Genomic DNA, 16195 nt, shown 5'->3' with positions numbered 1-16195 from the left:
ATTAAGCACCTTCTCTTGGGGGTCATGTGTGGCATGTTTAGGAACTTGTACTTAATTCTGAGACAAGGTGGCATCAAGGAAGAGTTCATTTAGAAAGTAACGTAGAGAACTGACTGGAGGAAGGTGGGAACAGAGGTAGGGAGACGTCAGAAGGGGACCAGGAGACAGATGATGAGGCTGGTAAGGGCAGGGAGTACAGAAAAGAAGGAGAAGATTTGAGGCATTAATGGGCAGACACCACAGGGGCTGGTCACAGACTAGTCGGGGTGTGAGGGGAAGTGAGAAGTCAAGAAGAACCCCCAGGTTTCTGTCTCGGGGAATGAGACAGGGACTATCATTCATCCAGAAAAGGAATATAAAGTGGAGGTGGAAGTGGAGGTCATACTTCAGACATGTTGAATTCAAGTGTCAGAGGAAATCCAATGGAATGCTCCAGAACATTTTCATCACCCAAAAGAGAACCCCACATACATTAAAAGCCACTACCCTCTCCTCCCTCCCTTCAGGTCCGGGCAATCCCTGGTCTACTTTCTGTCTCTTTGGATTCACCTATTCTGGACATTTCATGCAACTGGAATTATGCAGTATGTGGCCTTTTGTGTCTGGCTTCTTTCACTTGGCATAGTGTTCTAAGAAGACAGATGCCAGATTTTTACTTAGAAGTGAACTGTGGAGATTTATTTTTCCAGGAATGGGTATCATGGCCATAAATATGGCCCCTATATACCCATATATAAATACGGCCATAAATTCTTTGTGTGACTCCAAAGGAATGAACTGGGATCCAGGATGGAAGTTATAAGAAGACATATTTTGTTTCAGCATAAGGAACTCTCTAAGTATAGACTAGTCTTCCTTGCCCAAGAAATGTTGGAGAGGTCCCAAAGGAGTTGGTGTTGGAGACAGTCTGGGAGGAGAATGGTAGAAGGGAGTCATACATAGTAAGTATTGTTGAATAGATCAGAGAGAGAGCTGGGAATGAATGGTCACAACTAGGTTGCTTGGTTTGGGGGCATCAGAGGAAACTCAGCAGGCAGGAGCTGTTCCTTGCTCACATCCTAGCTAATCTTGTGTTTGGACAACAGCCGTCAGGAGACACGTTTCCCTGGATGTGTCAGGATGTTTATAACTGACTTTTCCTGAGCAGCTGAGCCAGCCTCACAGGTGTTTCCCTGATGCCTCTCCAGTGAGAGCCTGACATCTGGATGTGGGTTGGAGACAGGAGCTGAGGCGGGTGTGGGAATGATTCAGCTGTGGTTTGTGATAAATCCCCGAGTTCTTAGCCACCACGTGTGTTGAGATCACTAAGCACAGATGGAGCACCTACTGAATGCCAAAGTCATGCAGTGTTCTCGTGCCCCTTTTGGGTGTGGCCACGAGGTGGGACCACTCTTATGCTGGTTACTGTTGGAAAGCACCTTCTACATGCCAAGTGCTAATCTGGGTACCGCACACACATCACCTTGTGCGACCCTCCCAGCAACCCTGAAAGTTGTGTTATAATGACTTAACAGATAAGAACGCTGAGCTCAGAGGCTAAACACTTGCCCAAGGTCAAAGAGTTATGATATGAGGGGGAGGGGGTGATTGGAAACTAGAGCCATCTTGAAAAGCTACCATTTGGATGAAGGTCTAAAATTCCAACCTCTTGTAATAAGAGCTTGCCAAAGCAAAACTGTATCATTGGCAAGACTTGTCTGCAAGATCATGTACCTATCTCATTGATATACCAGCCCTGCCAGGGCTGGATTTAAATGCCTAGAGCCATGCTGTCCAATAGCCTCGAAGGTGAGACATACAGGTCATTTTTAATTTTTGAGAAGCCAAATTTTACAAGAAAAAAATACATAAATTAATTTTAATAATATACTTTAGTTAACTCAATACTGCATCAAAAATATCATTTCAACAGGTAGTCAATATGAAAGTTATTCATGAGCTAAATGACATCCTTTTTTTCATATTAAGTCTTCAAAATACCGTAGATGTTCTACACTTAGAGAACATTTCAACCTGGACCGGCCACACTTTGAGTCCTCAATAGCCACGTGCATCCACTGTGTTGGGCAGAGTGAGGTCAGAGTCCCTCTACATCATAATGTGCACTCCCCACCCACTCATGTGATTCAAAATAATAAGATGCTATTCCATAAAATGGAATTTGGTTTTTCCAAATAACATAAAACTGACAGATTTCCTTGTTGTTTCTTTGGTGTCCATGCCTTCCTGGCTCCTAAGTACCGGCTTGGTCTGGGTCTTGGTTAACCCAGAACCCCTGACACTGACACTCAGGGTCCCGTGCCCTGCTGCTGCCCCCATCCCAGCAGGGCCCCTCTAAAAAGAATGGCTTACTCCTGAGAGGGTATGGGCCCCAACATCCACTATCTTCTCTGAAATGGGAAAGATTTGCCATCCTTCCTCCTAGAAATACAGAAACAGGGTCTTCAAGGGGAAAGCTGCCATGGAGATTACCTAGGCCACAGCTACTTCTCAAACCTATTGCATGTTTGAGTCATCAGGGGGCTTATTCATATGCAGATTCTGAGTGGTTTCTGAGATTTGCGTTTCCAATAAGTTCCCAGGTGATGCTGAAGCTGCAGCTCCTGGAACCACACACAGGGGAGCAAGGGCTAGTTCATCTGCGATCCACAGGGGTTAAGCAGTCCTGCCCAAGCCACACAGCCGCAGAACTGGGCCTGGAACTCAGATCTCTTGACCCTGAACCCAGTGCTTTCTCTGGTCACACTAAGCAGGGGAGTGAACTGCAGACCCGGGTTTGAGCCCCTGCTCGGCCACTTACTGGTGCTGTGAACTTAGTTTTCTCATCTGCAAAATGGGGCTAATAATGTCTCCTCACATGGAGGTGCTGAGGATAATGCAAGCAGCACAGTGCCCAGCACTTTCTTTTTTTAGCAGTATTTTCATTAAAAAAAATTTTTTTTAATTGAAGTATAGTCGATGTGCAATGTTTACATCGTTAGTTAGTTCCTAGTGTACGGCATAGTGATTCAGTTATGCATGTATATAGGTACATTAGCTCTTATTTTATGCTAATCTCCTCCTTTTGAATAATACAGACACACCTTGTTTTGCTGCATTTCACTTTATTGTACTTTGCAGATACTATGTTTTTTTACAAATTGAAAGTTTATGGCAACCTTGTGTTAAGCACATCTATTGGTGCCATTTTCCCAACAGCATGTTTCTATGTCACATTTTGGTAATTCTTGCAATATTTCAAACCCTCCACTAGCAAAAAGATTATGACTTGCTGAAAGCTCAGAAGATGGTTAGCATTTTTTTAATGATTAAAGTATTTTTAAATGAAGGTTCGTACATTTTTTTAAGATGCAATGCTATTGCACCCTTAATAGGCTACAGTACAGTGTAAACATAACTTTTATGTGCACTGGGAAACCAAAAAGTTCATGATTCACTTGGTTGTGATGTTCACGTTATCGCAGTGGTCTGAAACCAAACCAGCAGTATCTTTGAGGAGTGTCTGTTTGCTCAGATCCAAAATCTACACAAAGCCAATTAAATCTGTTTGAGCAGCATGTAGACCCACCCTTGAGTAGCCTTTGTTCTCCATCACTGAGGGCGTACTGAGGCAAATGGTGCCCCTCTAACCAAATTTATGTCCGCCCAGAACCTGTGGATTGTGACCTACTTGGGAAAAGGGCTTTGCAGATGTAATTAAGTTAAGGATATCAAGATCATCCTGAAATACCTGGGTGGGCCCTAAATTCCTTAACAAGTGTCCTTAAAAGAGGCAGAAGAGAAGGGGACACAGGGAGAAGGCCAGGTGAAGGCAGAGACTTGGGTGATGCAGCCACAAACCAAGGAACATGAAGGACTGCCAACAGCTACCAGAGCTGGAAGAGGCAAGGGATCAGTTCTATCCCAGAGACTAGGGGGCGTGGCCCTGCCAACACCATGATTTTAGACTTCTAGCCTCCAGGATCATTGGGGGATAAATGGCTGCTGTTTCAAGCCACTGTGTTTGTGGTGATTGATACAGCAGCCTCAGGAAACTAACACAGTGGGCACCTAAAAAGCAATGACCCACCCAGGCGGACAAGATTCTCCTCCATTCATCACTTCATCTATCTTCCTGACACCTACATTTCCAAAGGAGGAGCTGAGGGACTGGGAAGCCCAGCGGAGTTAGTGGAAGAGACTGGCCCTCACCCTCCAGAGATGGGGCAGCGGTCCCGGGGCTCTGCGAGGCTGGTTAGGGCTGTCATTGGCGCCTGCTGGGAAACGAAGCCTGGCCACCCACGCCCTACGTGATCACTCACCGGGCACATGAGTCCCGGGTGTGGAGTGGAGGGCGCATCAAATCCAGCAGCCTTTGTCCTGCCAAAACTCCGCTCAGTGGCTTCCCAGAAAATTGCTGTGAAAGCAAAAGCCCGGAGGCCCTCCGGCACACCCGAGGCTGATGATCGCCCCGGTTCTGACCTCTGCTGTGTAATTACTCCACTGTGTCCGATGCATGGTCACGGCTGAGGTTTCTTCTCTTCTCATTTTTTAAAATGTCTTTCCCAGAACCACTAGGGACTGGCCCCAGGGCCTCAAACCATTGTAAATGTTTACAGGAAATGGTTCTGCTTATATGACACACATACTGTGAAATGCAAAATGAGGTCACTGTTCAGTAAATTGCTTCTTGGTTGGGGAGTGGGAACAGCTCCCTGGATAAACCTGAGAAGCAGACTCAAAGAGCTTGAAGGAAATCTAGTCATTTCCAGGCTCTCCCCAACCTTCAGGCTGCTGCTGGGCCACCCCCAGACAGCTCTGCTCTCCTTTTTAAAAGCATTCCAGGAAGAAGAGTCTAAAAAAAATCTTATTTTTACTCAATTTTCCTGACTTATTCAGATATAGGTTGACTCTGGCATCAGAGTAGAGGATGTTCTATGCGTCCCTGCTACATACAGCCCACCTGATCAGCACATGGAGCTGACTCCCCTGCAGAGACCAGCTTCCATCATAATGCGGTGCAAACTTCTCCACACGCATTTAAACATTCATTCATTCAGCAAGTCGCCTGATAAATACTGAGTGCCTTCTCTGTGGGCATAGCAATGAGCAGAGCCCTCTGCTTTCTTGGAACTTGCAGGTGGGGTGGCAGAGACAGGACAGAGAAGGAGCACAGGCAATGGGAGGGACAGAAGGAGAAGCATCTACCTGTCCCAGGAAAGTCCAGTGTGTTGAGTCCTGAATGAGGAATGGAAGTAAAGGTGAGGATCCAAGCTAAAGGTCTTCCAGGTGGAGGCAACAGCCCAGGCTGTTTGTTATTCTGGATTTGAATGGGGTCTATAGAGAAAAGTTTGAAGCAGAAAGGCTGGTCTGCTCAGCAGAAAGGTCACTCTGGGGACAGCAAATGCTGATTGGAAAAGGCGAGAGTAGGCCAGGAATCCTGTTTGGGTATCAGCTCCGCTGAGTGATATGACAGAGGGGAGGATGCAGGTAAATGGGTGGATCTGAGAGATACTGAGGAGATGAAATAATGAGGTCGTAGCAGGGACTAGATGTGGGGTGAGGGAGAAGAGGGAACCAGGGCTGAGACCCTGGTTCCTGGCTGGCACAATACCCCGAATGGACCACCCGGGAGGTGGGAAGGCTCCTTCCAGGATGACGCGATGTAAGGCTCCAGGTCTGAGATGCGGAGGCCCTAGACCTGGGCAGGAGCAGCCCACGTGGAAAGAAACGGGCAGATTCAGGGATTTTTACGAGAAAAAGAAATTCCTTTTGAGATGAGGTTAAAAAGAAATAATGTCACCGAGGAAGTAACTGGATACATATGATGTAGGCGAGGCTGGAGGAGGAAATGCAGAGGAACAACAGAAATAAGTGTTGGAAGTGAACCGGAAGGAGGTAGGCCATGAACTCTTACTGTTTTTTTGCAAGTGAGCTCATCCTAGAATTCTCTGTTTCTCCAACTGCAATCAAAGAGCTAGATCTTCCCAGAACTGTCAAGGTGGAACTAAACCTTGAGACTAAGTGAACAGCCTGGGGACACGAAGCTAGTGGCTGTGCTGGGAGCAGCACACAGCTCTCTAACCCTTGGGGCAGAGCAGTCTTCCCAAGTCCTGGCTCTGTCTTCCCAAACAGGGCTGTGAGGCTGGTGCCGGAGTCCAGGCCAGCATCCGACACTTCAAGTCTTTGCCAGCATTCCTTTTTCTCCCCTCCCCTATCTTCAGCCATGTCCCCCTCTACCGCTTCCCACACTCATCACCCAGATTTTTCCTGCTCCCAACTCGTCTGTCAAAATGCATCAAAATGCGTCTGCCCCATCTCTTGTCCCTTCAGGTTCCTCATCTCTTAGCTGGGTAGGAGTGGTCGTACAAGTTCAACTAATTCGGCTCCATTCAAAAGTTAGGGAGCACATGCTATTCAAAGGCAGCGAAGCTGCCAGCAGGGCCAGGAACAGTCTAATGCAGGAAATCTCCAAACTTAAGACTGTGAAGAGAGGTTTTCTGAATCCTTTCTTGAAGTCTTGAGATACTGCTGAGGGTAATGGGTGTCCTAGTTTCCTAGGGCGGCCATAACCAAGTGCCACAAACTAGGCAGCTTAAAACAAGAGAAATTTACTGTCTCATGGTTTTGGAGGCCAGAAGTCTGAAACCAAGGAGTCAGCAAGCCATCCTCCCTCTCAAGATACTAAGGAAGGACCTGTTCCACGTCTCTCTTCTGGCTTCTGGGAGCTGCAGGCATTCCTTGCCTTGTGAATACATCACCCCAAACCTCTGAATTCACACTGTGGTTCTCCTGTGTCTCTTCACATTATCTTCCCTCTGAGTCTGTCTCTGTGTCCAGATTTTCCCTTTTTATAAAGACACTAGTTATGTTGGATTAGATCCCACCCCAATGATTTCATTTTAACTTGATTACTTTTGTAACGACCCTATTTCCAAATAAGGTCACATTCTAAGGTCCTGGGGGTTAGGGCTTCAACGTATTTTGGGGCGACACAATTCAACTCATAATAGTGGGTGTTCCCTGACAGCTGGGATACAAGAGAAGCGTCAGATGGGAGGTCTGCCAGGGTATCCGTTCCCATGGAAATGTACACATTGCTAAGGACCAAGATGGACAAAGAGATAACATGCAAACAGAGCTTTACTATTGTCTAGATACAGATTTCGCAGCCTATGTCAGCCTCTCAAAGCACCTATGCCATCAGATTGTCATAACCTCCATCTGCCAGAGGGTACAGGTGAGACTCAGGATAGCACTGCCGAACAGAAATATACTGTAAGCCATAAACGGAATTTCAAATTTTCCAGAAGCCACATTTTTTTAACGTAAAAAGAAACACGTGAAATTAATTTTAATACTGTATTTCACTTGACTCAAGATATCAACATTTCAACAAGTAATTATTATAAAAAATTATTGAGATAGTCCACACTCATTTTTTATACTAAGTCTTTGAAATCTAGCAAGCATTTTGCACTGATAGCACCTCTCAAGTCAGACTGGCCCATTTCAAGTGCTTGCTAGCCACATCTGCTACGGGATTGCACCACACAGCTCTAAAGTGAGTCTTTCAGCTGGTATGTGGCAGAACCAGAATCCAACCCAGCTTTCACTCCAGAGCTTACATTTCTCCCACCACACAAGCAGCTTCTAACACCAGGGGGCTGCTAGGGGAGAGTCCATCTCCATGAACTATTCCCCTCTTAAGTTAAAGTGCTACCGTGTGTGATCTGCATTCTGGAAAGTGCCTTTAGAGAGAGGACACCTTAGCCTAAGTAATTCTAATAGTGGAGATGTCAGGGCTCATGATAGGAATCACAAAGAGGGTATTTGGGGACCAGGGGGAGGTACTTTTCTGGGAAACCTCAAATCTCCATTTAACCAGCCAGCTGCTTTCACCCAACTCTAATTCCAGTAGCGACAGATTCAGCCAATACCTTGGGTGTGGGGTTAGGAAACCGGCTGTAGCCCACTGGCAATCTCCATCAGCCTCCGCCAAAGCTGTCCCTGAATAAATGTGTAAGCCAAGGAAAAGTAGTGTGTGTTCAACACATATGCAGCTTCAAACAAATCTGCTAACCTCCCTGACCTCCAACTAGACCGCAGCCCCGAGGTTTTCCTCTGTCAAAAAATCTGGAGTAACTGCTGGGTACCCCTGGGTGGGAGGTCATGAAAACCAGCCCAGGGCCTGGGAGTTCTTGGTTCCCTGTTGTACAAGGTCGAGAACTGCACCCACCCCTTCTTCCCAGCCTGTGATAGGCAAGGTCCCAGCATTACCCAGCAGTCCTTGCGCCTCCTCCCTACAATCACACAGGCCTTCCTTAGTTCCTCTGCGTGCATCTGGCCCCTGGTCTCCCTGAAGTCTTATTTAAACATAAATCACACTTGATGGCAAAACATTTGGGTATTTCCACAGACACCGAGAGACTCATGGTACCGCCCAATCTCACCTCTTGTCTCACGGCGGGTTGGGCACAATGGGGACAGAATCAGAGGACAAATAGGGACCCTGCCTTCAAAGAGCTTTCCTTCTGTGTGAGGCACCAAGACCTCCTCAAGAGAGGCAGAGGACTGGGTGGGACGCACACCAGCCTGGAGTTACAGGGGCTCAGCTTCTCACCACTTTTTTGTGGGTAAATCAGTGCAAGGTCTTTATTTATAAAATACTAAGTGAAGCCATGATATACTGTGAACTCACTGTGCCAAGGGATTCAAAGCTAAGTAAGACCTAACCCTTGCTGCCAGAGTTTGCAATCTATCATACTTTCAGAACTCAACCATTCAACTACCACCTTCCATGATTTCTGTCCATCTGAATACTACTGACCTAACATTTTTCTTTTAATCAACTCATTTTTAGTCCCTATCCTTCAGAAAACATCAGCAAAACCTTGGGTTTAATGACTTACTTCTATATATGTTTTTAAAATTTACATTAAAATAAACATATAACTATTAAAATTTTAAATGGCCTTTCATCTTTCATTCCTAAAATCACCTTTAATTTCTCCAGTCATATGCATAGCCCTACACATTAGAAAAGCAGATCTGATGGGCAAAACAGACCCAACACACTCTTACCCAAGGAAGATGGAAGTGTCACCTAACAGTGAACATTACTGTTTAGCGACCACTCCAGATGGCCCAGGTACTAGGCTCAGAATGTCATGCACATGCAATATTATACATATCATATACATATAATCTTATAAAATCTCATATAACATGCAAAGATTCTAGAGATATATATAAGCAATACTCTGAAGGGACAGAGGGAGCAGAAAATTAATGTTTGATAATTTCTAAAAATGCTTTACCTACTGACAAATGTGTTCGAGGTCAGGTGAGTGAGCCTTGGGCTGGTGTGTGCAGAGATGGGTTGAGAACAGTTTGAAACCAAGCTGTAGGGGGTCTCAATGCCATATTAAGGAATAATCACTTAATTCTAGAAATCATGAGGAACCACTAGTGGTTTTTAAGTCAGGGAGAGAAATGAATACACACAACCTTCCAAATGATGGGTCTGATGACAGCATGGAGGGCAGGCTGCAGAGACCAGAGCCTGGTGTCAGGGAGACTAAAGGCAAGGAGGACAGATTAGGCACTGGCAGGAGGAATGATGAGGGAAGAGCTGTCTCCTAGGTGAGACAGACGGGACGGGCTGGTATTGGAAAATAAAAGAGGCCAAAGGCGGACCCTCAAAAGTGACTTTGAATTTTCTAATTCAGATGATGCCACACACTGAGATGAAATTAACACGGCGGGGAGTGGATTTAAGGACAGACAGGATGAGCGCAGTTTAGCTACATGGGAAACTGAAATGCCTTGGGATTGTCATGGGGAGATGGCCACCGGCAGCAGGAAATAAGATCTGCACTCCAAGGAAAAGGGCTAGAGGCGCTAATTTAGGATTCATCTGCCAAAGGGCAGTGGACACAAGTGAGTGAGGGAAGAGTGGCGGCAATTAACAAGGAGAACTGGAAGCTGAGCGTAAAGGGCAGGTGAAGAAGGGCTGCTGGAGGATGCTGAGACGCGGGTGGTGGAGGCACTGAAGGAAGGGACGGAGGAGAGATGGAAAGCACTCAAGCAGAGAAGAGTCCATGAATTCAAATACTATGGAACAGTCAGGTACACGTGGGAACCAAGAACAGGCTGTGAGCTGTGTTTGTTTCCTCATCTGTAAATACGAGTTTGGACCAGAAGCCTTTGGATGCTCCTCCCAGCTCAGTCACTGGGGTGACAGCCCATGGGAGGGTGGCCTCAGCACCAGCCCCACCAGGATCTAAGGCAGCCCAGGAACACTTGGTTCCGTGACCCCTTTGCACTCACAGGACCGCCATGAATCCCTCCTTGGATTCTCTCATTTCATTCTCACAATAGCCTTGTTCATTATCACCCCCATCTTACAGGTGGGAAAACTGAGGCTTGGAGAAGCTAACAACTTGCCCAATGTCATACGGTTTAAGGATGGAGCCATGATTTGAATCCAGTTTGAAGAAATCCAGTTCAGGGTTGGCTGATTAGTCTTTCTCACTCCCACACCTGCAGCACCTGGGTCATCGTTCCAGTCCTGTCGCCATGTTGAGAAAAGGATACTCTCCCCTTCTTTCTTATTCATTATCATTTTGGTATGAATCGAATTGCCTACAAGGAGCAAGTATTAATTTGAGCAGGGAAAAAATCTTTTTAGAAAGAGCGTGATTCAAAGGAGTTCAGAGACAACTGCTTCTCATGCTCCCAGTAAGGAATTTTCTCCTGAGATTTGCATGTTTATGGCTGGGTTTAACAGTCTATCAATTTAGGCTTATATCTTAATCTTTGCTACTCCATTTTAAGCACCTGGAGACCAAGGATCATACCATATTTTTTTTTTTAGTTTTTTTTTTAACATTTTTTTAGGTATAATTCACACACCATAAAATTTACCCATTTAAAGTGTTCAATTTTGTTGTTTTTAATGTATTCACAGAAATGTGAAATCATCACCACCATCAATTTAGAACATTTTCATTACCTTAAAAAGAAACCTCCTACTCTTTAGTGATCACCCCTCTGCCTACTCCACCCCCAGCCACTATTCTACTTTCTGTCTTTATAGATTTCCCTATTCTGGACTTACATGTAAACAGAATTATAGCATGTGGTCTTCTGTGATTGGCTTCCTTCACTTATCATAATGTTTTTAAGGTTCATTCATATTGTAGGAAGTGTCAGGACTTCATTCCCTTTTTCTGGCTGAGTAATATTCCACTATATGGCTATAGCATCTTTTATTTATCCATGTGTCCATTGATGGACATCCAGATTGTTTTCATCTTTGACAATTATGAATGATGCTGCCAAGAGCATTCAAATACAAGTTTTGAATGGACATAGGTTTTCATTTCTCTTGAGTATATGCTGAGGAGTGAAATTAAGGCGGAGACCATATTTGTTCCTCTTTCTGCTACAATGCCTAGCACTGTGCTTCAAGCATTGTGAGGCCTCAATGGATATTTGTCAAGTGAGTGAAAAGAATACAGTTCTCAGCACAAGACATTCAAGTCAAAGGGTCCATCTAGGTTCCAGCAAAGCCTCTGACCACCACCCTGGCTTCCCCACATGGACTAAAATAAACCTCTGGTTTTTTTTCTTGCTCACTGTGGTTTTCTCTCCTTCTCCTGCATTTTAGGAACTGATGAAGCCGCCATCATTGAAATCTTATCAAGCAGGACATCGAATGAGAGGCAGCAAATAAAACAAAAGTACAAGACAACGTATGGCAAGGTGACGCTGAGGGTCCTGGGCCAGCGTGCACGTGGCTTTGACCATGATTGTCTCTTCTGCTTCCTTTACGTTCCCAAGGCAGTGAGGAATATCTTTAAAGCTTTTTTTTTTTTTTAAGTTTGAAACCTCTTTTATTTAATACTTTTTTGACAGTCTTTTCTTTTTTCATTTTTTTTTAATTGAAGTACAGTCGGTTACAATGTGTCAATTTCTGGTGTACAGTACAATGTCCCAGTCATGCATATACATACATATATTCATTTTCATATTCTTTTTCATTAAAGGTTATTACCAGATATTGAATATAGTCCCCTGTGCTATACAGAAGAAACTTTTTTTCTATAAAGCTTTATTGAGTTAGCCCAAGAGAAATGAAATGAAACAACTATTCAAAAATCTAACTGATTTCAGAAGATCTGAAATTGCTTTGTTAACTTAATAGCCTATAAAATCAATATTTTAACTTATTTTTAATTGACTTCCTTTTTTATTAATCCTTCAGTCATTTTTTTCCACTCGTTTGATCTAGTCCCACATATTAACTTATAGATAGGCAAGTGATTTGAAAATTAGTTTAAGTTTTCACAAGTGGGTCTTTATATAAGAATTGTTTGTTTATTCAGGTGTCTTCAAGAATGATATATTCTTCATAAGTGATTGTTTCAAAAGCTAAAAACAAAACAAAACAAAAAAACCCAACCAAACAAAAAGCCTCCATTTCATTAAGCATCAATCCTTCTTCTTTCTTTAAGTTTCTTTTCTTTCATTCTTTTCATTGCTGATGGTGTTGCTGTGCATAGAAATCTTTAAGAATGCATTAGGCTTTCTATTTTCTTCATTAATATATAATGAACACAATTTAACATTTTCTTAATTAATGTTATTTGCAAAGTAAATATTAATGATTATGTTGCATTCTAATCCAAATGTATAAAACCTTTACAGTCTCAATAACTATGTATAAGTAGATAAAGAGATGGAGATGGATTTTCTTACTTATTTGACACTGGATAGGCAACTGTCTCTTCAGGCCTTGGTCTCCTCACAGATAAAATGAAAATAGTAATTTTGCTCCCTTCTCAGGCTGCTGGGGGAAAAATCACGCAAGGTGATGTTGACACATACCAGTAAAGGGAAGCTATGATAGGTATGATTGTTTCCATTTTAGCGAGAGGAAATGTGGAGCTCATCTCTTTAAATGCCTTCTGCAAAACCACACAGTAAGAAAAAGAACCAAGACTCAAATCCCAGTCTTCTGTCTCCAGGACCAGCCTCCACTCCTGGCAAATCCATTGTCATGAGAGGAGCTATTTATTTATATGTTAAACGGTCTAGACAGCTGTGCTTTCATAGCTTCTTCTGCTTCTCTCCTCGTAATCAGGCTTGTCAATGTCACTCGGTGACACTGATGAAAATAAGTGAAGCTTCAGTTCAGCTGCATTGAACTGAATTGAATAACGTTGAACTTTCATCCTTGTCAACGTGTCTATCTACAGCAGCCTCTCAAGTGCTATGTCTATTTCTGTTCTGCTGATACGGAAAGTCAGAGGCAGGCTTCTTAAGCTTCCGTGTAAAGTAAGAGCAAATGGGTTCAAAGTGAGGACCAAGGGGCCCTGTTAAACTGGTCACGCTCTCGCACAAATCTTGGCAGATCCTACATCTGCCAGTCATTTGCTTCCTTTCTTCAGACAACCGAGACTGCCAAAGAGGTGATCTAGAACCATAACGTGACAAAGCTGGAAGACGTGAGGGATGACCAGATATAAATCTCCAAGTCAGCTGAGCTCCAAAGAGAATAACCATCCCAAGGTGACACAGCTAGTTAGCAGGAAACCAGGATTAGAGCCGAGGTATCCTGAGCTGGCTCCCGCGTCCCAGCAGAATGTAAACACACAAGGATTTGTTTTTTTGCTTGTGGTTTGTAAGAGCAGGCAGCTGGGTTTCTCTTCTCTGCAGTTCTATATAATGTCCATCTGATCTGAAAAAATAATTCCAGTCTTTGGGTGGATCCACACCAGAGTACTGACCAGAGGCCCGTCTTCACAAGACTCAGGGTTAGATACAGCAACTGCCACAGGGATGGAGGCAGTAATGTCACAACCTGCTTTTAAGACTGCAGATCCCAGGGCCTTGGACAAAAATCTTCTGGGTTTTTCTCCCAGGCCTGGAGCTCAGAGGTTCATTTGAGAAATGGTTGATTTGTATTTTCTCTGAAAGTTCCATTCAGGATGGAATAATAATAATAATAATAATAAATAATAATAATAATAATAATAATAATAATAATAATAATAATAATAATAATAATAATAATAATAATAATAATAATAATAATTAAAAAAATAAAAATAAATAATGACTTACTGAATATTTAAAATGTGCCAGCACTGTGTTCAGTGTTTACATGGATTGTCTCATTTAATTCTCCCAACAATCCTAAGAGGTAAGTCTTACCATTCTCCCCATTTTTCAAAGAAGGAAACTGACAGTTGGTGACACTCAGTACATGTCCGAGGTCACAGAACTACTATGACTATGTTGTTAGCTATCAGGCCATGGTGCAGAGTAGCCAGACCCACTCAGTGCTGTAATTTGGGGTCCTGAAATGCCAGCTGGTCTGTTGGCCTCCAGTCTGACCCACACGGGGCTGTCTCTCTGCGTGAAGGAACTGCTTGGAGGTCCCTCATTTAAGTTGGGACGTTGATGACTGCAGTTGGACTGACCGCCCATTCTTGACTCTTTCCTCATTCAACCATCTAGTCAGAGGGAGATAGGTGGCAGCAGGTGGTTCACTTGTGATTAGAGGGTCTTGCCAAAAACAGGATGCAGATGAGAATTTCATGTACTTCCCCTCCCCTCATCTGAGTTCTTTCCCACATGCGTCTCTTTCAGGATTTAACAAAATACCAAAGGGACTGTACATCTGGTTTGCCCAGGAAAGTCCTTCTTTATTCCTGTTGTCCCCCTGCAATTATTCATAGTGTCCCCTTTCACTCTCAAAAGCAACCCACTTTGGACAATGAATGATCTGATTTCCTAGAGATCACAAGCCTGCATTTCAGTCCTCTCTAGCCAAGGGTTTGGGGGTGAGTCCTCCATCTTTCTGAGGTTCAGTCAATGTCGGTAATGCCAATGCTGTCCTACGAGGGTCATTTTGAGGATCAGTGAGAAAGCTCCCTGAGCCCTAAGATGTTCTGCAAATGCTGGTTGTTATTGTGATTCAGCTCTGGGGTCCCCAGCTCTGAGCAGGGGATCTTCTCTCTGCCTCTCTGCCAGCCTTGGGCAGTCGGTGACCTCTGTCCTCCAGAGCAGGTTACTCAGCCCACAGAGCTCCTGTCTAGATGGTGCCCCAGGGGCTCACAACAGGTGTCCTGTCGCCCCTGAGGCCATGCAGTGGGGAGAGCCGACATCTGTCCCTCTGCTCTCAGGTCCTTCCCAGTCAAGGCTCTCGCTGTCTTCCTACAGGACCTGGAGGAGGTGCTCAAGGGTGAACTGAGTGGAAACTTCGAGAAGACAGCTCTGGCCCTTCTGGACCGCCCCAGTGAGTACGCTGCCCGGCAGCTGCGGAAGGCCATGAAGGGCCTGGGCACGGACGAGGCGGTGCTCATCGAGGTCCTGTGCACGAAAACTAACACGGTGAGTCCTGGCCAGGACCTGGACCCGCCCCCGAGAGATGGTCCACATGCCCATCAGAGATGGTTACGGCCCCCAGAAAGGCACGTCCTCCCCGCATTCCACCCACAGAGTGAGCAAGTGTCTGGGCAGAGATGTGTCCTCTTGGCCCGCAGGAGAGGCACCTCTTCCAGTCTTCTAATCGTCAGTCTTGGTGTTGCTGCCCCTGGCTTGACAGAAGAGATCCTTCCAGAAGAGCTGGGTCAATCCAGCTTTCATTTTTCTAAAGAGATGCACAGTTTTATACACAGGAGGAAAGTTCTACTTTACTCTCCCAGCCTAACTTTGCAGGTTCACTGGCATGAGTGATGCAATCAGAAGTCCAAGCATGGCTGCCTCTAGCACAGAGCACAGATATGAGGCAGGGAGGTGGGTGGTGCCGAGGGGCTCCCAGTGAGCCCCCTGGGGCTGCCACCACCTCCCCAGAGGCTTCGTGTCCTCCCATCAGCAGACCTCGCCTCGCCCCTTGTCCCTTGGGCACATGCCACCATTTCCGGAGCTGAAAAGAGCATTTGTTAAGACCCTAGCAGAAGCCCACAGAAGTCTCTGATTCCAGAAGCCACAAGGGCCAAGGAATTCATCGGGGAGGGTCCACAAATCATTATTTGGAGACCCCTCCTTCTTCCACAACCCCCATCACGTAGAATGGGAAGGTCCAGGAAGGAAAACGCTAGAAAAGCCCAACATCCTTGAGGCCCCCCAGGTAGGAAACAGAAGCAGTGGCTGGAGCAGGCAGCAAGGAGAACCGTAACAGCCCTCTGAGGCGACAGTGCGA

General features: G+C 45.0%; 1 protein-coding gene across 2 annotated transcripts in view; it reads left to right on the top strand.

Moving 5' to 3' along the window:
* ANXA13 (annexin A13) overlaps positions 1-16195 on the top strand; it is a 54967-nt gene that overhangs the window by 22620 nt on the left and 16152 nt on the right. For both annotated transcript variants that reach the window (XM_010972615.3, XM_010972616.3), the window contains 2 exons: positions 11654-11748; positions 15214-15384. In XM_010972615.3, the coding sequence (XP_010970917.1) occupies positions 11654-11748; positions 15214-15384 (266 nt within the window). The remainder of the gene's footprint in view (positions 1-11653; positions 11749-15213; positions 15385-16195) is intronic.

This window comes from Camelus bactrianus, chromosome 25 (genome assembly GCF_048773025.1).
Source record: "Camelus bactrianus isolate YW-2024 breed Bactrian camel chromosome 25, ASM4877302v1, whole genome shotgun sequence".
In the NCBI taxonomy this organism is placed as follows: Eukaryota; Metazoa; Chordata; class Mammalia; order Artiodactyla; family Camelidae; genus Camelus; species Camelus bactrianus.
Note: the sequence above shows the minus strand (reverse complement) of the source record. Positions and strands in the feature narration are given on the sequence as shown.